This window comes from Salmo salar, chromosome 18, assembly GCF_965601325.2.
Source record: "Salmo salar chromosome 18, fSalSal1, whole genome shotgun sequence".
In the NCBI taxonomy this organism is placed as follows: Eukaryota; Metazoa; Chordata; class Actinopteri; order Salmoniformes; family Salmonidae; genus Salmo; species Salmo salar.
The window spans coordinates 57,228,438-57,250,472 of record NC_138308.1 but is presented as its reverse complement, the minus strand read 5'-3'; the positions used below and the strand labels follow the sequence as shown (position 1 = coordinate 57,250,472).

The following is a 22,035-nucleotide window of genomic DNA, read 5'->3' as shown; positions in this document are numbered from 1 at the left end:
GTACTGCAGTGATCCTGACCTGGTACTGTCTCTCTCTCTTCCTTTCCTGTCGTACTGCACTGATCCTGACCTGGTACTGTCTCTCTCTCTTCCTTTCCAGTCGTACTGCAGTGATCCTGACCTGGTACTGTTTCTCTCTCTTCCTTTCTAGTCGTACTGCAGTGATCCTGACCTGGTGCTGTCTCTCTCTCTCTCTTCCTTTCTAGTCGTACTGCAGTGATCCTGACCTTGTGCTGTCTCTCTCTCTTCCTTTCCAGTCGTACTGCAGTGATCCTGACCTGGTACTGTCTCTCTCTCTTCCTTTCCAGTCGTACTGCAGTGATCCTGACCTGGTACTGTCTCTCTCTCTCTTCCTTTCCAGTCGTACTGCAGTGATCCTCACCTGGTACTGTCTCTCTCTCTTCCTTTCTAGTCGTACTGCAGTGATCCTGACCTGGTACTGTCTCTCTCTCTTCCTTTCCAGTCGTACTGCAGTGATCCTGACCTGGTACTGTCTCTCTCTCTCTTCCTTTCCAGTCGTACTGCAGTGATCCTGACCTGGTACTGTCTCTCTCTCTTCCTTTCCAGTCGTACTGCAGTGATCCTGACCTGGTACTGTCTCTCTCTCTTCCTTTCTAGTCGTACTGCAGTGATCCTGACCTGGTGCTGTCTCTCTCTCTCTCTTCCTTTCTAGTCGTACTGCAGTGATCCTGACCTTGTGCTGTCTCTCTCTCTTCCTTTCCAGTCGTACTGCAGTGATCCTGACCTGGTACTGTCTCTCTCTCTTCCTTTCTAGTCGTACTGCAGTGATCCTGACCTGGTGCTGTCTCTCTCTCTCTCTTCCTTTCTAGTCGTACTGCAGTGATCCTGACCTTGTGCTGTCTCTCTCTCTTCCTTTCCAGTCGTACTGCAGTGATCCTGACCTGGTACTGTCTCTCTCTCTCTTCCTTTCCAGTCGTACTGCAGTGATCCTGACCTGGTACTGTCTCTCTCTCTTCCTTTCTAGTCGTACTGCAGTGATCCTGACCTGGTACTGTCTCTCTCTCTATTCCTTTCCAGTCGTACTGCAGTGATCCTGACCTGGTACTGTCTCTCTCTCTCTTCCTTTCCAGTCGTACTGCAGTGATCCTGACCTGGTACTGTCTCTCTCTCTTCCTTTCCAGTCGTACTGCAGTGATCCTGACCTGGTGCTGTCTCTCTCTCTCTCTCTTCCTTTCTAGTCGTACTGCAGTGATCCTGACCTTGTGCTGTCTCTCTCTCTTCCTTTCCAGTCGTACTGCAGTGATCCTGACCTGGTACTGTCTCTCTCTCTTCCTTTCCAGTCGTACTACAGTGATCCTGACCTGGTACTGTCTCTCTCTCTTCCTTTCTAGTCGTACTGCAGTGATCCTGACCTAGTACTGTCTCTCTCTCTTCCTTTCCAGTCGTACTGCAGTGATCCTGACCTGGTACTGTCTCTCTCTCTTCCTTTCCAGTCGTACTGCAGTGATCCTGACCTGGTGCTGTCTCTCTCTCTCTCTTCCTTTCTAGTCGTACTGCAGTGATCCTGACCTTGTGCTGTCTCTCTCTCTTCCTTTCCAGTCGTACTGCAGTGATCCTGACCTGGTACTGTCTCTCTCTCTTCCTTTCTAGTCGTACTGCAGTGATCCTGACCTGGTGCTGTCTCTCTCTCTCTCTTCCTTTCTAGTCGTACTGCAGTGATCCTGACCTTGTGCTGTCTCTCTCTCTTCCTTTCCAGTCGTACTGCAGTGATCCTGACCTGGTACTGTCTCTCTCTCTCTTCCTTTCCAGTCGTACTGCAGTGATCCTGACCTGGTACTGTCTCTCTCTCTTCCTTTCTAGTCGTACTGCAGTGATCCTGACCTGGTACTGTCTCTCTCTCTTCCTTTCCAGTCGTACTGCAGCGATCCTGACCTGGTACTGTCTCTCTCTCTCTTCCTTTCCAGTCGTACTGCAGCGATCCTGACCTGGTACTGTCTCTCTCTCTTCCTTTCTAGTCGTACTGCAGTGATCCTGACCTGGTACTGTCTCTCTCTCTTCCTTTCTAGTCGTACTGCACTGATCCTGACCTGGTACTGTCTCTCTCTCTTCCTTTCCAGTCGTACTTCAGTGATCCTGACCTGGTACTGTCTCTCTCTCTTCCTTTCTAGTCGTACTGCAGTGATCCTGACCTGGTGCTGTCTCTCTCTCTCTCTTCCTTTCTAGTCGTACTGCAGTGATCCTGACCTTGTGCTGTATCTCTCTCTTCCTTTCCAGTCGTACTGCAGTGATCCTGACCTGGTACTGTCTCTCTCTCTTCCTTTCCAGTCGTACTGCAGTGATCCTGACCTGGTACTGTCTCTCTCTCTTCCTTTCCAGTCGTACTGCAGTGATCCTGACCTGGTACTGTCTCTCTCTCTTCCTTTCCAGTCGTACTACAGTGATCCTGACCTGGTACTGTCTCTCTCTCTTCCTTTCTAGTCGTACTGCAGTGATCCTGACCTGGTACTGTCTCTCTCTCTTCCTTTCCAGTCGTACTGCAGTGATCCTGACCTGGTACTGTCTCTCTCTCTTCCTTTCCAGTCGTACTGCAGTGATCCTGACCTGGTACTGTCTCTCTCTCTTCCTTTCCTGTCGTACTGCAGTGATCCTGACCTGGTACTGTCTCTCTCTCTTCCTTTCTAGTCGTACTGCACTGATCCTGACCTGGTACTGTCTCTCTCTCTTCCTTTCCAGTCGTACTGCAGTGATCCTGACCTGGTACTGTCTCTCTCTCTTCCTTTCTAGTCGTACTGCAGTGATCCTGACCTGGTGCTGTCTCTCTCTCTCTCTTCCTTTCTAGTCGTACTGCAGTGATCCTGACCTTGTGCTGTCTCTCTCTCTTCCTTTCCAGTCGTACTGCAGTGATCCTGACCTGGTACTGTCTCTCTCTCTTCCTTTCCAGTCGTACTGCAGTGATCCTGACCTGGTACTGTCTCTCTCTCTTCCTTTCCAGTCGTACTGCAGTGATCCTCACCTGGTACTGTCTCTCTCTCTTCCTTTCTAGTCGTACTGCAGTGATCCTGACCTGGTACTGTCTCTCTCTCTTCCTTTCCAGTCGTACTGCAGTGATCCTGACCTGGTACTGTCTCTCTCTCTCTTCCTTTCCAGTCGTACTGCAGTGATCCTGACATGGTGCTGTCTCTCTCTCTTCCTTTCCAGTCGTACTGCAGTGATCCTGACCTGGTACTGTCTCTCTCTCTCTTCCTTTCTAGTCGTACTGCAGTGATCCTGACCTGGTACTGTCTCTCTCTCTCTTCCTTTCCAGTCGTACTGCAGTGATCCTGACCTGGTACTGTCTCTCTCTCTTCCTTTCCAGTCGTACTGCAGTGATCCTGACCTGGTGCTGTCTCTCTCTCTTCCTTTCCAGTCGTACTGCAGTGATCCTGACCTGGTGCTGTCTCTCGCTCTTCCTTTCCAGTCGTACTGCAGTGATCCTGACCTGGTACTGTCTCTCTCTCTTCCTTTCCTGTCGTACTGCAGTGATCCTGACCTGGTACTGTCTCTCTCTCTTCCTTTCCAGTCGTACTGCAGTGATCCTGACCTGGTACTGTCTCTCTCTCTTCCTTTCCAGTCGTACTGCAGTGATCCTGACCTGGTACTGTCTCTCTCTCTCTTCCTTTCTAGTCATACTACAGTGATCCTGAGCTGGTACTGTCTCTCTCTCTTCCTTTCCAGTCGTACTGCAGTGATCATGACCTGGTACTGTCTCTCTCTCTTCCTTTCCAGTCGTACTGCAGTGATCCTGACCTGGTACTGTCTCTCTCTCTTCATTTCTAGTCGTACTGCAGTGATCCTGACCTGGTACTGTCTCTCTCTCTCTCTTCCTTTCCAGTCGTACTGCAGTGATCCTGACCTGGTCCTGGAGCTGAAGAACCTCATTGTCATATTTGCAGACACATTACAGGTGAGTCTTGTCCAGCTCTTCAGACTGAGTGATATGACAGTAAGAGTTAAATCTAGAGCTCTTATAAGGTATGAGTGAAGCAGGTGTTGTTGTCTGTTAATGCTCTGTATTATGTGTCATGTCATTCTGTCTTTGTCTCTCTCTCTCTCTGTCTCTGTCTTTCCCTCTGTCTCTCTCCCTCTGTCTCTCTCTCTCTTTCTCTCTGTCTCTCTGTCTCTCTCTTTGTCTCTCTCTGTCTCTCTCTCTCTGTCTCTCTGTCTCTCTCTCTGTCTCTCTCTCTCTCTCTGTCTCTCTGTCTTTCCCTCTCTCTCGCTCTCTCTCTCTCTCTCTCTCTCTCTCTCTCTCTCTCTCTCTCTCTCTCTCTCTGTCTCTCTCTCTGTCTCTATCTGTCTCTGTCTCTCTCTCCCTCTCTCTCTCCCTCCCTCCCTCCCTCCCCCTTTCTACCTCTCTCCAGGGTTATGGCTACCCAGTGAGCAGACTGTTTGACCTACTGTTTGAGATCAGAGACCAGTACAATGAAACGCTGCTGAAGAAATGGGTTCTGGTGTTCAGGGAGATCTTTGAACTGGACAACTACAGCCCTATCCCCGTAGAGACTGAAGAAGACTACAAATCTGTAATTAGTAGATTCCCTTTCCACGACGCAGAAATCGAAAAGGTTTGTCCTTCATTCAACACCCTTTAAAAAATTTTTTGTTTAAATAACTTCACAACATCAGGATGTGATGAAACTGTGTCTTAAAGTCAACGCTCTTTGCTCCTTTTATAAAGGTCCCTTTAGTTAAATAAACCCTGGGTTTTATTTTGTTGTAAAACCCTGGGTTTTATTTGTTATTTGTTTGTCAACAGCAAGACTTTCCGAAGAAGCTGCCGATGTCTCAGTCGGTGCCTCAGATCTATGTTCAGGTCAAAGAGTTTATCTACGCCAGCCTGAAGTTCTCCGAGTCGCTGCATCGCAGGTGAGTCCGTCGGCTCGTTAGGCCGCTTCTCAAATCACAACCTATTATTATCCGATGTAGTGCACTACTTTCCACCAGGGTCCATTTGGGCGTCGGTGAAAAAAAGTAGTGCGCTATGTTAGGGAAAGCGGGTACCGTTTGGGACACACTATAAAACGGTTGTGTTTAATACTGTGGGGACAGTCTTAACGTCTTGTTGTGTGCTATAGGGTCCCTAGTACAGGGGTTAATAACTGGGAGTCAGAGCCTGGCTGTTCCCTCACTAGGGTCCCTAGTACAGGGTTTAATAACTGGGAGTCAGAGCCTGGCTGTTCCCTCACTAGGGTCCCTAGTACAGGGGTTTAATAACTGGGAGTCAGAGCCTGGCTGTTCCCTCACTAGGGTCCCTAGTACAGGGGTTTTATAACTGGGAGTCAGAGCCTGGCTGTTCCCTCACTAGGGTCCCTAGTACAGGGTTTAATAACTGGGAGTCAGAGCCTGGCTGTTCCCTCACTAGGGTCCCTAGTACAGGGGTTTAATAACTGGGAGTCAGAGCCTGGCTGTTCCCTCACTAGGGTCCCTAGTACAGGGTTTAATAACTGGGAGTCAGAGACTGGCTGTTCCCTCACTAGGGTCCCTAGTACAAGGGTTTAATAACTGGGAGTCAGAGCCTGGCTGTTCCCTCACTAGGGTCTCTAGTACAGGGGTTTAATAACTGGGAGTCAGAGCCTGGCTGTTCCCTCACTAGGGTCCCTAGTACAGGGGGTTAATAACTGGGAGTCAGAGCCTGGCTGTTCCCTCACTAGGGTCCCTAGTACAGGGGTTTAATAACTGGGAGTCAGAGCCTGGCTGTTCCCTCACTAGGGTCCCTAGTACAGGGGTTTAATAACTGGGAGTCAGAGCCTGGCTGTTCCCTCACTAGGGTCCCTAGTACAGGGGTTTTATAACTGGGAGTCAGAGCCTGGCTGTTCCCTCACTAGGGTCCCTAGTACAGGGTTTAATAACTGGGAGTCAGAGCCTGGCTGTTCCCTCACTAGGGTCCCTAGTACAGGGGTTTAATAACTGGGAGTCAGAGCCTGGCTGTTCCCTCACTAGGGTCCCTAGTACAGGGTTTAATAACTGGGAGTCAGAGACTGGCTGTTCCCTCACTAGGGTCCCTAGTACAAGGGTTTAATAACTGGGAGTCAGAGCCTGGCTGTTCCCTCACTAGGGTCTCTAGTACAGGGGTTTAATAACTGGGAGTCAGAGCCTGGCTGTTCCCTCACTAGGGTCCCTAGTACAGGGGGTTAATAACTGGGAGTCAGAGCCTGGCTGTTCCCTCACTAGGGTCCCTAGTACAGGGGTTTAATAACTGGGAGTCAGAGCCTGGCTGTTCCCTCACTAGGGTCCCTAGTACAGGGGTTTAATAACTGGGAGTCAGAGCCTGGCTGTTCCCTCACTAGGGTCCCTAGTACAGGGGTTTAATAACTGGGAGTCATAGCCTGGCTGTTCCCTCACTAGGGTCCCTAGTACAGGTGGTTAATAACTGGGAGTCAGAGCCTGGCTGTTCCCTCACCAGGGTCCCTAGTACAGGGGTTAATAGCTGGGAGTCAGAGCCTGGCTGTTCCCTCACCAGGGTCCCTAGTACAGGGGTTAATAGCTGGGAATCAGAGCCTGGCTGTTCCCTCACCAGGGTCCCTATACAGGGGTTTAATAACTGGGAGTCAGAGCCTGGCTGTTCCCTCACTAGGGTCCCTAGTACAGGGTTTTAATAACTGGGAGTCAGAGCCTGGCTGTTCCCTCACTAGGGTCCCTAGTACAGGGGTTAATAACTTGGAGTCAGAGCCTGGCTGTTCCCTCACTAGGGTCCCTAGTACAGGGTTTAATAACTGGGAGTCAGAGCCTGGCTGTTCCCTCACTAGGGTCCCTAGTACAGGGGTTAATAACTGGGAGTCAGAGCCTGGCTGTTCCCTCACTAGGGTCCCTAGTACAGGGGTTAATAACTTGGAGTCAGAGCCTGGCTGTTCCCTCACTAGGGTCCCTAGTACAGGGTTTAATAACTGGGAGTCAGAGCCTGGCTGTTCCCTCACTAGGGTCCCTAGTACAGGGGTTAATAACTGGGAGTCAGAGCCTGGCTGTTCCCTCACTAGGGTCCCTAGTACAGGGGTTTAATCAATGGGAGTCAGAGCCTGGCTGTTCCCTCACTAGGGTCCCTAGTACAGGGGTTTAATAACTGGGAGTCAGAGCCTGGCTGTTCCCTCACTAGGGTCCCTAGTACAGGGGTTTAATAACTGGGAGTCAGAGCCTGGCTGTTCCCTCACTAGGGTCCCTAGTACAGGGGTTAATAACCGGGAGTCTGCTGCCCTCTGCAGGAGATCAGCTATTTTTTAAATTAAAATGTCCTTGAATATCTCTTGCTGCAATACAATACCACAGTGGTTACACTTTTTATGTCTCTGCGTCCAGTATGAAGGAAGTTGGAGGTAGGTTCACGATCCAACGCTAACTAGCGTTTGCTCAATAACTGGTCGTTTACAACAGTTAGCATGCTAGCTATTCTTGTTCGTCCGACTCTGGGGGGGGGGGGGGGGGAGTTAGATGAATTGCTTCTTTGCCAAAATATCAAACTATTCCTTTAATGTGTAGGAAATTAGTCGTGAGAGCAAGTTACAGGGTTTTTGCTGTATAGACTATTCTTAGGTGGGCTGTCTCTGGTAATTTCTTGGGTATAGAAAACGTACAAAAAAGATTTTGAACTATATTTTTTAATAATACCATCTTTGTTAGTTTTCAATCAAATAAAAGCTAGACAGTCAGGGAGAATAGAAAAAATAAATACAACGGGCATTCAGAGCACATGCCCAATGATTTTGGTATAATGTTTTAGCAGAGGAACAAAATGCATAGAAATGCAGAAAAAGTGCTTTACAACAGCAGAATGTTCTCTACACTGCCAGGATGTCTTTTAGATAACGTTATCTTTCTATGTTAGAGAATGTTCAGTCTCTGGATAATAAAGTAGACGAGCTCCTTCCAGAGAGACATCAGGGATTGTAACGTACTCTGTTTCCTGGAAACATGGCTCTCTCGGGGAATACTGTCCCCATCCATACAGCCATCTGGGTTCTCAGTGCATCGCGCAGACAGGAATAATAAAGAACTCTCCGGGAAGAAGAAGAAAGGCGGGGTTGTATGTTTCATGATGAACCACTCATCCCGAACTAGAATACCTCACAATCAAATGCCGACCTCATTACCTCCCGAGAGAATTCTCTTCGGTTATAGTCACAGCCGTGTATATTCCCCCCTCAAGCGGATAACACGACCGCCCTCAAAGAACTACACTGGACTTTATGCAAACTGGAAACCACATATCCTGAGGCCGCATTTATTGTAGCTGGGGATTTTACCAAATAAAATTTGACTGTGGTACTCGCTCTGGTAAAACACTGGACCACTGCTAGTCAGCTTTTCGAAATGCCTACAAGGCCCTCCCCCGCCCTCCCTTCGACAAATCTGATCACGACTCCATTTTACTCCTCCCTACCTAATAGGCAGAAACTCAAACAGGAAGTACCCGGTGCTAAGGTCTATTCAACGCTGGTCTGACCAATCGAAATCCATGCTTCAAGACTGTTTTGATCACGCGGATTGGGATATATTCCGGGTAGCCTCTGAGAATAACATCGACGAATACACGGATACCGTGACTGAGTTCATCAGAAAGTGTATAGGGGATGTTGTACCCACTGTGACTATTAAAACATACCCAAACCAGAAACTGTGGATAGATGGCAGCATTCGAGCAAAACTGAAAGCGTGAACCATTTAACCATGGCAAGGTGACTGTGAATATGGCTGAATACAAATAGTGTAGTTATTCCCTCCGCAAGGCAATCAAACAGACAAAACGTCAGTATAGAGACAAAGTGGAGTCTCAATTCAACGGCTCAGACACTAGAAGTATGTGGCAGGGTCTACAGACAATCACGGACAAGAAAGGGAAAACCAGCCACGTCGCGAACACCGTCTCGCTTCCGGACAAGCTAAACACCTTCGCCCACTTTGAGGATAACACAGTGCCACCGACGCTGCCCGCTACCAAGGACTGTGGGCTCTCCTTGTCCGTGCCCAACGTGAGTAGGACATTTTTAGCGTGTTAACCTTCCCAAGGCTGCCGGCACAGACGGCATCCCTCGCCGCGTCCTCCGAGCGCACGCAGACCAGCTGGCTGGAGTGTTTACGGACATATTCAATCTCTCCCTATCCCAGTCTGCTGTCCCCACATGCTTCAAGATGTCCACCATTGTTCCTGTTCCCAAGAGAGCAAAGGTAACTCTTGTAACTTTAACGGATTACAGAGTTAATGTTTACAGTTAATTCATTGAGCTGTATCTAAAGATATTTTCGTTACAGTTATTTACATATGTAATTGTATTAGAATTCGTGTGTTGGAAATTTAGAGAACTACTTACATATTTGTTGTTGTATTGGTTAGTATTGGATTACGCTTTAGACTGCAAGTTCCAGAATGCCTTGCGACAGGAAGTAAGAGGAGCCAGTTATGTACAAGTGATTATCCTGACTTTCGCTAGCAACTTTCTTTAATTTTTTTGTAGAATCTAAAGTTGTTAAATGTAACGTGAACAAGTAGTATTACTAAAAGAAGCTTTCATTTCAAACCCGACGTCCCGAGTCAATACTTTGAAGATATTCTATAGTAACTGAACTAAATGACTATCGCCCCTTCTTTACGTGTGTGTGTGTGTGTGTGTGTGTGTGTGTGTGTGTGTGTGTGTGTGTGTGTGTGTGTGTGTGTGTGTGTGTGTGTGTGTGTGTGTGTGTGTGTGTGTGTGTGTGTGTGTGTGAGCGCCTATGTTTGTGTTGCTTCACAGTCCCCGCTGTTCCATAAGGTGTATTTTTACCTGTTTTTAAATCTGATTCTACTGCTGCATCAGTTACCTGATGTGGAATAGAGTTCCATGTAGTCATGCCTCTATGTGGTACTGTGCGCCTCCCATAGTCTGTTCTGGACTTGGGGACCGTGAAGAGACCTCTGGTGGCATGTCTTGTGGGGTATGAATGGGTGTCTGAGCTGTGTGCCAGTAGTTTAAACAGACAGCTCGGTGCATTCAACATGTCAATACCTCTCACAAATACAAGTGGTGATGAAGTCAATCTCTCCTCCACTTTCAGCCAGGAGAGATTGACATGCATATTATTAATGTTAGCTCTCTGTGTATATTTAAGGGCCAGCCGTGCTGCCCTGTTCTGAGACAATTGTAATTTTCCTAAGTCCCTCTTTGTGGCACATGACCACACGACTGAGAAGTAGTCCAGGTGTGACAAAACTAGGGCCTGTAGGACCTGCCTTGTTGATAGTGTTGTTAAGAAGGTAGAAACTAGGGCCTGTAGGACCTGCCTTGTTGATAGTGTTGTTAAGAAGGTAGAAACTAGGGCCTGTAGGACCTGCCTTGTTGATAGTGTTGTTAAGAAGGTAGAAACTAGGGGCTGTAGGACCTGCCTTGTTGATAGTGTTGTTAAGAAGGTAGAAACTAGGGGCTGTAGGACCTGCCTTGTTGATAGTGTTGTTAAGAAGGTAGAAACTAAGGCCTGTAGGACCTGCCTTGTTGATAGTGTTGTTAAGAAGGTAGAGCAGCACTTTATTACAGACAGACTCTACTACTAGCTATGTTTTGACCAGGACAGTTTACAATCCAGGGTAACTCCAAGCAGTTTAGTCACCTCAACTTGCTCAATTTCCACATGATTTATTACAAGATTTAGTTGAGGTTTAGGGTTTAGTGAATGATTTGTCACAAATACAACGCTTTTAGTTTTTTTAAATATTTAAGACTAATTTATTCCTTGCCACCCACTCTAAAACTAACTTCAGCTCTTTTTGTTAAGTGTTGCAGTCATTTCAGTCACTGTGGTAGCTGACGTGTATAGTGTTGAGTCATCTGCATACATAGACACACTGGCTTTACTCAAAGTCAGTGGCATGCCATTAGTAAAGATTGCTTGCTTGTTTAGAATAATAGTGGTCTAAGACTTTATCGCCCCCTAGTGGCAAAGGAGTCGTATTGATGGAAGTCGGGTATCATGTGTCTTATTGATGCAGAATTAAATTCGCCGGCCACAAGAAAGCAGCCTCTGGATGCATGTTTTCCTGCTTGTTTATAGCCTTGTACAGTTACTTTGAGTGCCAGCTTTTTTTTTCTTGTCCTGAGGTGGAAAGTATACCACAGTCACGATAACAGCTAAAAAACTCCCTATTCCAAGATGGGAGAATAATGGTTTGAGACGTCTACTGCGCTTGAGTCAGCACACCATTTGTTGTTGATGAAGAGGCAAACCCCTCCCCCTCTGGATTTCCCCGACTCAACTGTCCTGTCCGCTCAGTATATATGGAAACCCCTCCCCCTCTGGATTTCCCTGACTCAACTGTTCTGTCCGCTCAGTATATGGAAACCCCGCCCCCTCTGGATTTCCCTGACTCAACCGTCCTGTCCGCTCAGTATATGGAAACCCCTCCCCCTCTGGATTTCCCTGACTCAAGTGTCCTGTCCGCTCAGTAAATGGAAAAACCATTGAGTTGGAAAGTCGTGGGGGGCATCTTGTCCGATAGCCATGTTTTAGAAAAGCAGAGCGTATTGCAGTTTTCGAAAGTCTCTCTGGTAGTAAATCCGCAATCGGATGTCTTCCATCATATTAGCAAGTGACTTGATTTGATCAATAAAATGAAGGGAGGAGGTGGCCAGTTTTGCCTTAATCTCCCCAGGACCCCCCCCCCCCTGCCTCTTTAACCCTGACGTTTCCTCTTGGGTAGCCCCAAAAAATTTGATCGTAATTACAGAAAGATGCATCCCTCGTCTCTGGAGAGCGTTTTACTCACTTGACCCCTGCCAACCAATCAACACCTCACAATGTACAGCTCTTATCTGCAGAACCTAACACACAGCTCTAGGACTCTGCTAACACAAGTGGTTCAAATCAAGCAAGTCGTCTTGACTACTTTCTTATGTCGTTCTCATTGGCACCAAAAGTTTAAAGCGTCCATAGGGGACAGAATGCAGTCATACCATCAAATATTTGGCATATACATTACTCTTACAGCATTTCCACGTGGGCGAGGTTATTTGAAATTTTAATCAAAGCCTATTGGATGACAAGTTGTTTTTAACCAGGACAGAATCATTTATAACATTTATAATCATTTATAACTGCCTTTTCCAACCGGGCTGGATAGCATACCAGTTGAGGTATATTAAATCTTTATTGATGTACTCAGATGACTGTTATTAGCATGTTTTAATTACTCCTATAAAAATAGTACTCAACAAGAAGGTCTGATTTCATTATTACTGAAACAGGACCCAGGTGGTAAATATAAAGATCCAGTCCGTAAAAAAAAATTGGAGACCCCTTACACTTCAGTGTTGTGATGCAAAAAAGTCTAGCATGATACATAGCGCATAGAATTAAAAAAGCTATTGTTGGATATTATTCATCCTAATCAGACAGGTTTTTTTACATGGACGATACATTGGAGATAATATAAGACAAGTACTGGAAACAATAGAACACTATGAAAAAACGCTGAGAAACCAGGTCTGGTTTTCATAGCAGACTTTGAAAAGGCTTTTGATAATTATGACTGGAGTTTATATATAAATGACTGGACTATTTTAATTTAGGAGAATCTCTTATACAATAGGTTAAAGGTATGTATAGTAACCCTAGGTGTAAAATAGTAAATAATGACCACTTCTCAGAAAGTATTAAACTTTCGAGGAGTAAAACAAGGTTGTCCACTATCGGCATATCTATTTGTTATGGCCGTCAAAATGTTAGCTATTAAAATCAGATCCAACAATAAAATCAATGGGCTAGAAATCCAGGGTTTAAAAACAAAGGTGTCATTGTATACAGATGATTCATGTTTTCTTTTAAATCCACAATTTGGATCCCTCCACAGCCCCATAGAGGATCTAGATAATTGTTCTAACCTCTCTGGATTACAACCAAATTATGGTAAGTGTACTATATTAGATCACTAAAAAATACAACTTTTACATTACAGTGTAGGTTACCAATAAAATGGTCTGACGGTGAAGTGGACATACTTTATTCATTTCCCGAAAGAAAGAAATTATCTCACTACAATACATTTTTGTAGACAGTTAGGAAAACTAGATAAGATCTTGCTACCATGGAAAGGGAAAATACCTGTCTATTTGTGTAAAAATCACCCTGATTTAACTCTTTAGTCATATCCCAGTTTACCTATTTGCGTATGTCCTACCTTTACACCTAATGACTTGTTTTTTAAATTATATGAGCAAAAAATATTCAATTTTATTTTGAATGGCAAGACAGACAAAATTAAACGGGCCTATTTATATAATGAATTCAGAGGGCAGAAATTATTACATATTAAAGCATTAGACCTCTCACTGAAGGCTTCATTAATACAAAAGCTATACTTAAATTTGAACTGGTTCTCTAGCAGGTTCTCTAGCAGGTTAGTAAAAATGTCTCTCCCAGTGTTCAAGAATGGCCTTTTCCCCTTTATTCAGATTACAACCTCTCACTTTAGGTTGTTTGAAAATGAAATGATCTAAAAAATATCGCTATTTTTTAGAACAAGTCATAGAAAGTTGGTTGAAATTTCAGTTTAATCCACTAGAAAAGACAGAACAAATATTACAACAAATATTATAACATTTAAAAAAAACATTTTTTTACAAAAATAATATTTTGTAAATTAAATCATTAATAGGACTGGTGGAGTTGTCACACAAAACTATATGGAGAAGTCTGCTCTATCCAAAATTACAACCAACTAATTGCAGCATTAGCACACAAATGGAAGAGGCCAAGTGAAAGGGGGAGAAAGTAAAGAACTTGTCTGTTGGACCTGCATTAAAGACCAAAATCGGTTTGAGGAAATTGTGATAAATAAAGTATAATGCTTTCATTTAAGGACCAAAAAAATGTACACCTGTGCTGTACAGATTGCTAAATAGTTCGGAAGAGATTTTCAATGTACCGATTCCATGACACATGGTTTATGAATTGATACACAAAACAACACACAACTTAGAATTTTTTTTATTACAATTTTTCAAAATTCTTGCAACCAATAGAATGTTATCTGCAGATGTTGCTGTGAAGAGACAGAATCATTTGATTGTTTGTTGTAGTACTGTCCATATGTGGCTTGTTTTTGGTCGCAGGTTCAGGAATGGCGTGAACTCTGCAAATAGCACTGCTGGGTGATCTGAAAAGTCATAGTCAATCGATCAATAATTATAATACTGTTAATCAAAACATGTTATCTTTTAATTTACAATCTGTAGAAACTATGAGAATAGAAAGGTTCGGGAACTTTTGTGAAACATCACTTCTCTTATGGTTTTGTTTTGGTTTGTGTTTCCAGCTGGACAGAGATCGATGACATGCTCCGTAAATCCACAAACCTGTTGTTGACGAGGACACTGAGTGGCTGTCTACAGAACCTCATCAAGAAACCCCATATAGGACTAACTGAGGTACAGTACATTATTCCCTACATGACCTAAAGTATGTGGACACCTGCTCGTCCAACATCTCATTCCAATATCATGGGCATTAATATGGAGTTGGTCCCCCCCTCTACTGGGAAGGCTTTCTGCTAGATGTTGGAACATTGCTGCGGGAACTTGTTTTCATTCCAATTCATCCCAAAGGTGTTCGATGGGGTTGAAGTCAGGGCTCTGTGCCGGACAGTCAAGTTCTTCCACACCGATCTCGACAAACCATTTCTCTATGGACCTCGCTTTGTGCAAAGGGCCTTCCTCAAACTGTTGCCATGAACTTGGAAGCACAGAATCAATTAGGATGTCATTATATGCTGTAACGTTCACTGGAACTAAGGCTCCTAGCTCAAACAATGAAAAACAGGCTCAGGCCATTATTCCTCCTCCACCAAACTTTACAGTTGGCACTATGCATTCAGGCAGGTAGCGTTCTCCTGGCATCCGCCAAACCCAGATTTGTCCGTCGGACTGCCAGATGGTGAAGCGTGATTCATCACGCTAGAGAACGTGTTTCCACTGCTCCAGAGACCATCGTTAGACCACTCCAGTCGACGCTTGCTATACCGCATGGTCATCTTAGGCTTGTATGCGACTGCTCGGCCATGGAAACCCATTTCATGAAGCTCCCGACAAACAGTTCTTGTGCTGACGTTGCTTCCAGAGGCAGTTTGGAACTCAGTAGTGAGTGTTGCAACCGCTCATTTTTTTTATGCGCTTCAACACTTGGCACCCCCCGTTCTGTGAGCTTGTGTAGCCTACCACTTCGTGGCTGAGCCGTTGTTGTTCCTAGACATGTCCACTTCACTATAACAGCCCTTACAGTTGACTGGGGCAGTTCTAGCAGGGCAGGAATTTGATGAACTGACTTGTTGGAAAGCTGATGACGGTGCCACATTGAAAGTGACTGAGCTCTTCAGTAAGGCCATTCTACTGCCAATGTTTGTCTATGGAGATTTGCATAGGAGTGTGCTCGATTTTATACACGTGTAAGCAATGGGTGTGGCTGAAATAGCCAAATCCGCTAATTGAAAGGACAGTTTATTAGGTACAAGTCATGCGCCGAATACAACCTTACAGTGACATGATTATTTGCAAGCCTCTAACCAACAATGCAGTTTAAAAAATAAGAAATGAAAGTAACAAGTAATTAAAGAGCAGCAGTAAAATAACAATAGTGAGAGTATATACAGGGGGTACCGGTACAGAGTCAATGTGGAGGCTATATACAGGGGATACCGGTACAGAGTCAATGTGGAGACTATATACAGGGGGTACCGGTACAGAGTCAATGTGGAGACTATATACAGGGGGTACCGGTACAGAGTCAATGTGGAGGCTATATACAGGGGGTACCGGTACAGAGTCAATGTGGAGGCTATATACAGGGGGTACCGGTACAGAGTCAATGTGGAGACTATATACAGGGGGTACCGGTACAGAGTCAATGTGGAGGCTATATACAGGGGGTACCGGTACAGAGTCAATGTGGAGGATATATACAGGGGGTACCGGTACAATGTGGAGACTATATACAGGGGGTACCGGTACAGAGTCAATGTGGAGACTATATACAGGGGGTACCGGTACAGAGTCAATATGGAGACTATATACAGGGGGTACCGGTACAGAGTCAATGTGGAGGCTATATACAGGGGGTACCGGTACAGAGTCAATGTGGAGGCTATATACAGGGGGTACCGGTACAGAGTCAATGTGGAGACTATATACAGGGGGTACCGGTACAGAGTCAATGTGGAGGCTATATACCGGGGGGTACCGGTACAGAGTCAATGTGGAGGCTATATACAGGGGGTACCGGTACAGAGTCAATGTGGAGGCTATATACAGGGTGTTACGGTACAGAGTCAATGTGGAGGCTATATACAGGGATGCTAATAATTGTTTACTAAAAAAATTTAACTGTTTCTTCAAGGTGTGGTGACCAAAAAATATTTTTGTTCTATTTCATCTTATTTGATAAGGAATTATTTAAGAAAAGTGCTGATATATTTGACAGTTGACCCACTTGGTCCCGTTACGTCTCTTTTTTTGTATTGCAGTTAGTCCAGATCATCATCAACACAACCCATCTGGAGCAGGCCTGTAAATACCTGGAGGACTTCATCACCAACATCACCAACGTCTCACCTGAGACCGTACACACCACACGGCTCTACGGCCTTTCCACCTTTAAGGTAGTGTAGGAAATCCTTGGGTATTTCTGTCTGAATTCTCCACCAGGGTTTCTACTTCACTAACTAGATATAACTAATAAACAAACAAACTTAAGGTATATTCATTAGTCGAAGTCTCTTCTCTTGTGTTGCCGCAGGCTCAAAACATGCTTATTGATGGAATAAGGGAACTGTCATAAACTTTACAGAGCTTCCGGTACTTCAGCATCATTCATCAATGTGCACTGACGTAGTATTACCTGGCGTTAAGCTCATTCTGTCAGTAGTAACCTCCGTAGTACTGACGTAGTATTAACCTGGCGTTCAGCTCATTCTGTCAGTAGTTACCTCCGTAGTACTGACGTAGTATTACCTGGCGTTCAACTCATTCTGTCAGTAGTAACCTCCGTAGTACTGACGTAGTATTACCTGGCGTTCAGCTCATTCTGTCAGTAGTAACCTCCGTAGTATTGACGTAGTATTAGCTGGCGTTCAGCTCATTCTGTCAGTAGTAACCTCCGTAGTACTGACGTAGTATTACCTGGCGTTCAGCTCATTCTGTCAGTAGTAACCTCCGTAGTACTGATGTAGTATTACCTGGCGTTCAGCTCATTCTGTCAGTAGTAACCTCCGTAGTACTGACGCAGTATTACCTGGCGTTCAGCTCATTCTGTCAGTAGTAACCTCTGTAGTACTGACGTAGTATTACCTGGCGTTCAGCTCATTCTGTCGGTAGTAACCTCCGTAGTACTGACGTTGTATTACCTGGCGTTAAGCCCATTCTGTCAGTAGTAACCTCCGTAGTATTGAGGCAGTATTACCTGGCGTTCAGATCATTCTGTCAGTAGTAACCTCCGTAGTATTGATGTAGTATTACCTGCCGTTCAGCTCATTCTGTCAGTAGTAACCTCCGTAGTACTGACGTGTTGGTGTTCCCTGTCTGGTGTGTCCAGGATGCACGTCATGCAGCGGAGGGAGAGATCTACACCAAACTAAACCAGAAGATAGACGAGTTTATCCAGCTGGCAGACTATGATTGGGGCATGCCGGAGTCAGACGGCCAGGCCAGTGGATACCTTATGGACCTCATCAACTTCCTCCGCAGCACCTTCCAGGTCTTCACACACCTGCCGGTGAGTTAGCCACGCCCCCCGCAGGCAGGGGAAGTCTGGGAGATGGAGTTTTTTGTTGTTGTGAGTTATTGTGGTAGTTTGTTTGTTGAAGTGTTGTTCTTGTATCAGTATTACGTGACGGTGGTGGCTTGTATCTACTGTGCTTCTCATTGGGTTGAGTGACGCTGTTGATGATATCCACTGTGGCATGGATGCAGTCCTGTACTGCAGTAATACGTGTATGTGTTGGAGTCCTGTACTGCAATCATGTGTATTCAGTGTTGGAGTTATGTACAGTGAGGGGAAAAAAGTATTTGATTCCCTGCTGATTTTGTACGTTTGCCCACTGACAAAGAAATGATCAGTCTATAATTTTAATGGTAGGTTTATTTGAACAGTGAGAGACAGAATAACAACAAAAAATCCAGAAAAACGCATGTGAAAAATGTTATAAATTGATTTGCATTTTAATGAGGGAAATAAGTATTTGACCCCCTCTCAATCAGAAAGATTTCTGGCTCCCATGTGTCTTTTATACAGGTAACGAGCTGAGATTAGGAGCACACTCCGTTTGTTACCTGTATAAAAGACACCTGTCCACAGAAGCAATCAATCAATCAGATTCCAAACTCTCCACCATGGCCAAGACCAAAGAGCTCTCCAAGGATGTCAGGGACAAGATTGTAGACCTACACAAGGCTGGAATGGGCTACAAGACCATCGCCAAGCAGCTTGGTGAGAAGGTGACAACAGTTGGTGTGATTATTCGCAAATGGAAGAAACATAAAAGAACTGTCAATCTCCCGCGGCCTGGGGGCAAGATCTCACCTCGTGGAGTTGCAATGATCATGAGAACGGTGAGGAATCAGCCCAGAACTACACGGGAGGATCTTGTCAATGATCTCAAGGCAGCTGGGACTATAGTCACCAAGAAAACAATTGGTAACACACTACGCCGTGAAGGACTGAAATCCTGCAGCGCCCGCAAGGTCCCCCTGCTCAAGAAAGCACATATACATGCCCGTCTGAAGTTTGCCAATGGACATCTGAATGATTCAGAGGACAACTGGATGAAGGTGTTGTGGTTAGATGAGACCAAAATGGAGCTCTTTGGCATCAACTCAACTCGCCGTGTTTGGAGGAGGAGGAATGCTGCCTATGACCCCAAGAACACCATCCCCACCGTCAAACATGGAGGAGGAAACATTTTGCTTTGGGGGTGTTTTTCTGCTAAGGAGACAGGACAACTTCACCGCATCAAAGGGACGTTGGACGGGGCCATGTACCGTCAAATCTCGGGTGAGAACCTCCTTCCCTCAGCCAGGGCATTGAAAATGGGTCGTGGATGGGTATTCCAGATGACAATGACCCAAAACACACAGCCAAGGCAACAAAGGAGTGGCTCAAGAAGAAGCACATTAAGGTCCTGGAGTGGCCTAGCCAGTCTCCAGACCTTAATCCCATAGAAAATCTGTGGAGGGAGCTGAAAGTTTGAGTTGCCAAACGTCAGCCTCGAAACCTTAATGACTTGGAGAAGATTTGCAAAGAGGAGTGGGACAAAATCCCTCCTGAGATGTGTGCAAACCTGGTGGCCAACTACAAGAAACGTCTGACCTCTATGGGTTTTTCCACCAAGTACTAAGTCATGTTTTGCAGAGGGGTCAAATACTTATTTCCCTCATTAAAATGCAAATCGTTTTATAACATTTTTGACATGCGTTTTTCTGGATTTTTTTGTTGTTATTCTGTCTCTCACTGTTCAAATAAACCTACCATTAAAATTATAGACTGATCATTTCTTTGTCAGTGGGCAAACGTACAAAATCAGCAGGGGATCAAATACTTTTTTCCCTCACTGTACTGCAGTAATGTGTATTCAGGGTTGGAGTTATGTACTGCTGATGCTTATCTTCGGTACCATTTTCATTCTCTTTTAGTTCCACAGAAAGCCTTAACCTCAAGGCAACTAGATCATTCTAGGTTATGATAATGACTTGACATCAAATTAGACTGAAGAGTGACTGGGGAGGATATGAATCGTTAGAACAAACAAAATGAGAAACGGTCATTTCTGGGGGAGAACAACTTCCAATGAAACGGACCAAAGTTCCAATCCCAGTTAGTCAGGAAGTAGCTAGAGGAGACAGAGGACAGGAAGTAGCTAGCTAGAGTAACTAGAGGAGACAGAGGACAGGAAGTAACTCGAGGAGACAGAGGACAGGAAGTAACTAGAGGAGACAGAGGACAGGAAGTAACTAGAGGAGACAGAGGACAGGAAGTATCTAGAGGAGACAGAGGACAGGAAGTAACTAGAGGAGACAGAGGACAGGAAGTAGCTAGAGGAGACAGAGGACAGGAAGTAGCTAGAGGAGACAGAGGACAGGAAGTAGCTAGAGGAGACAGAGGACAGGAAGTAGCTAGAGGACAGGAAGTAGCTAGAGGAGACAGAGGACAGGGTGTAACTAGAGGAGACAGAGGACAGGATGTAACTAGAGGAGACAGAGGACAGGATGTAACTAGAGGAGACAGAGGACAGGATGTAACTAGAGGAGATTGAGGTCAGGATGTAACCAGAGGAGACAGAGGACAGGAAGTAGCTAGAGGAGACAGAGGACATACGCTGTTCTCTTGTTGCTGGTGGAACCCCAAACCAGACCTGTTGCTGGTGAAACCCCAAACCAGACCTGTTGCTGGTGGAACCCCAAACCAGACCTGTTGCTGGTGGAACCTCAAACCAGACCTGTTGCTGGTGAAACCCCAAACCAGACCTGTTGCTGGTGGAACCCCAAACCAGACCTGTTGCTGGTGGAACCCCAAACCAGACCTGTTGCTGGTAAACCCCAAACCAGACCTGTTGCTGGTGGAACCCCAAACCAGACCTGTTGCTGGTGAAACCCCAAACCAGACCTGGTACTGGTGAAACCCCAAACCAGACCTGTTGCTGGTGGAACCCCAAACCAGACCTGTTACTGGTGAAACCCCAAACCAGACCTGTTGCTGGTGGACTGCTTTGCTGCTTGCTCTGTACACCAGCTTCCTTATCTTGTATACAATCATTTCCAGCTTTTTTTTTTATTCCCGTTCCGTTTTTTAAGACGTTGTTTTTCTTAAGGAATGTCTCCTCTGTCTCCCACTGTGATGTAAATCTATAATTGATTTCTCTATTGATTTGACTTCCTCTGCTAAGCATGCTGGGTCTGTCTCTGATCTGATTTAACTTCCTCTGCTAAGCATGCTGGGTCTGTCTCTGATTTTTCTTTTCCTGTCCATTTATTGTTGCCATCCTTTCTCTCCTTCCTATTCTGGACATGTTTCATTTGTTTGGGTGGTTCTGGTTCTGCTCAGAATAACTGCAATGACCATGCTGCCATGTCGGTAAGTACCCCCCCTGCCCTACTATGCCCCCCTACTCTGCCCCCCCCTACTCTGCCCCCCCCCCACTCTGCCCCCCCCTACTCTGCCCCCCCCCCTACTCTGCCCCCCCTCCCTGCCCTACTCTGCCCCCCCCCCCCACTCTGCCCCCCCTACTCTGCCCCCCCCCCCCCCCCACTCTGCCCCCCCTCCCCTGCCCTACTCTGCCCCCCCTCTCTGCCCTACTCTGCTCTACTATGCCCCCCCCCCCGCCCTACTCTGCCCCCCCCCCCCGTCCAGTCCAGTCCTGGGTAGTGCATGTCTGTACTGTGGATTTGCCTCCAGGCTTGTTGCTTCCTCCACTTGTGATGATGCTAAACTATAGTAATTTACATGCCATCCATCACATTTAGTGCAAGTTAAATCTAATTAGTTTATTTTATCTGTACGTTGTCTGTAAACACACGCAGGGTGTCGATGACTTTATTATGGAATATCTACATAGGCGTACAGAGGCCCATTATCAGCAACCATCACTCCTGTGTTCCAATGGCACGTTGTGTTAGCTAATCCAAGTTTATCATTTTAAAAAGGCTAAGGAGAGAGAGAGACAGGCCTTCCAAGCACTGGGAACCTCCCCGGAGAGGAGAGACAGGCCTTCCAAGCACTGGGAACCTCCCCAGAGAGGAGATACGGGCCTTCCAAGCACTAGGAACCTCTCCGGAGAGGAGAGACAGGCCTTCCAAGCACTGGGAACCTCCCCGGAGAGGAGAGACAGGCCTTCCAAGCACTGGGAACCTCCCCAGAGAGGAGATACGGGCCTTCCAAGCACTAGGAACCTCCCCAGAGAGGATAGACGGGCCTTCCAAGCACTGGGAACCTCCCCAGAGAGGAGAGACAGGCCTTCCAAGCACTGGGAACCTCCCCGGAGAGGAGAGACAGGCTTTCCAAGCACTGGGAACCTCCCTAGAGAGGAGAGACAGGTCTTCCAAG

The 22,035-nt window shown here is 46.0% G+C and overlaps 1 protein-coding gene across 6 annotated transcripts in view; it reads left to right on the top strand.

Annotated features, from left to right (window-relative positions):
* The window catches only part of exoc6 (exocyst complex component 6), a 388,637-nt gene that overhangs the window by 342,681 nt on the left and 23,921 nt on the right, over positions 1-22,035 (top strand). For 4 of the 6 annotated variants that reach the window (XM_082965008.1, XM_082965009.1, XM_082965012.1 and 1 more), the window contains 7 exons: positions 3,833-3,904; positions 4,359-4,562; positions 4,754-4,863; positions 14,267-14,378; positions 16,466-16,600; positions 17,533-17,712; positions 21,037-21,066. In XM_082965008.1, coding sequence (XP_082821134.1) covers positions 3,833-3,904; positions 4,359-4,562; positions 4,754-4,863; positions 14,267-14,378; positions 16,466-16,600; positions 17,533-17,712; positions 21,037-21,066 — 843 coding nt within the window. The remainder of the gene's footprint in view (positions 1-3,832; positions 3,905-4,358; positions 4,563-4,753; positions 4,864-14,266; positions 14,379-16,465; positions 16,601-17,532; positions 17,713-21,036; positions 21,067-22,035) is intronic. The other 2 variants (XM_082965010.1, XM_082965011.1) reach the window with 1 other exon arrangement.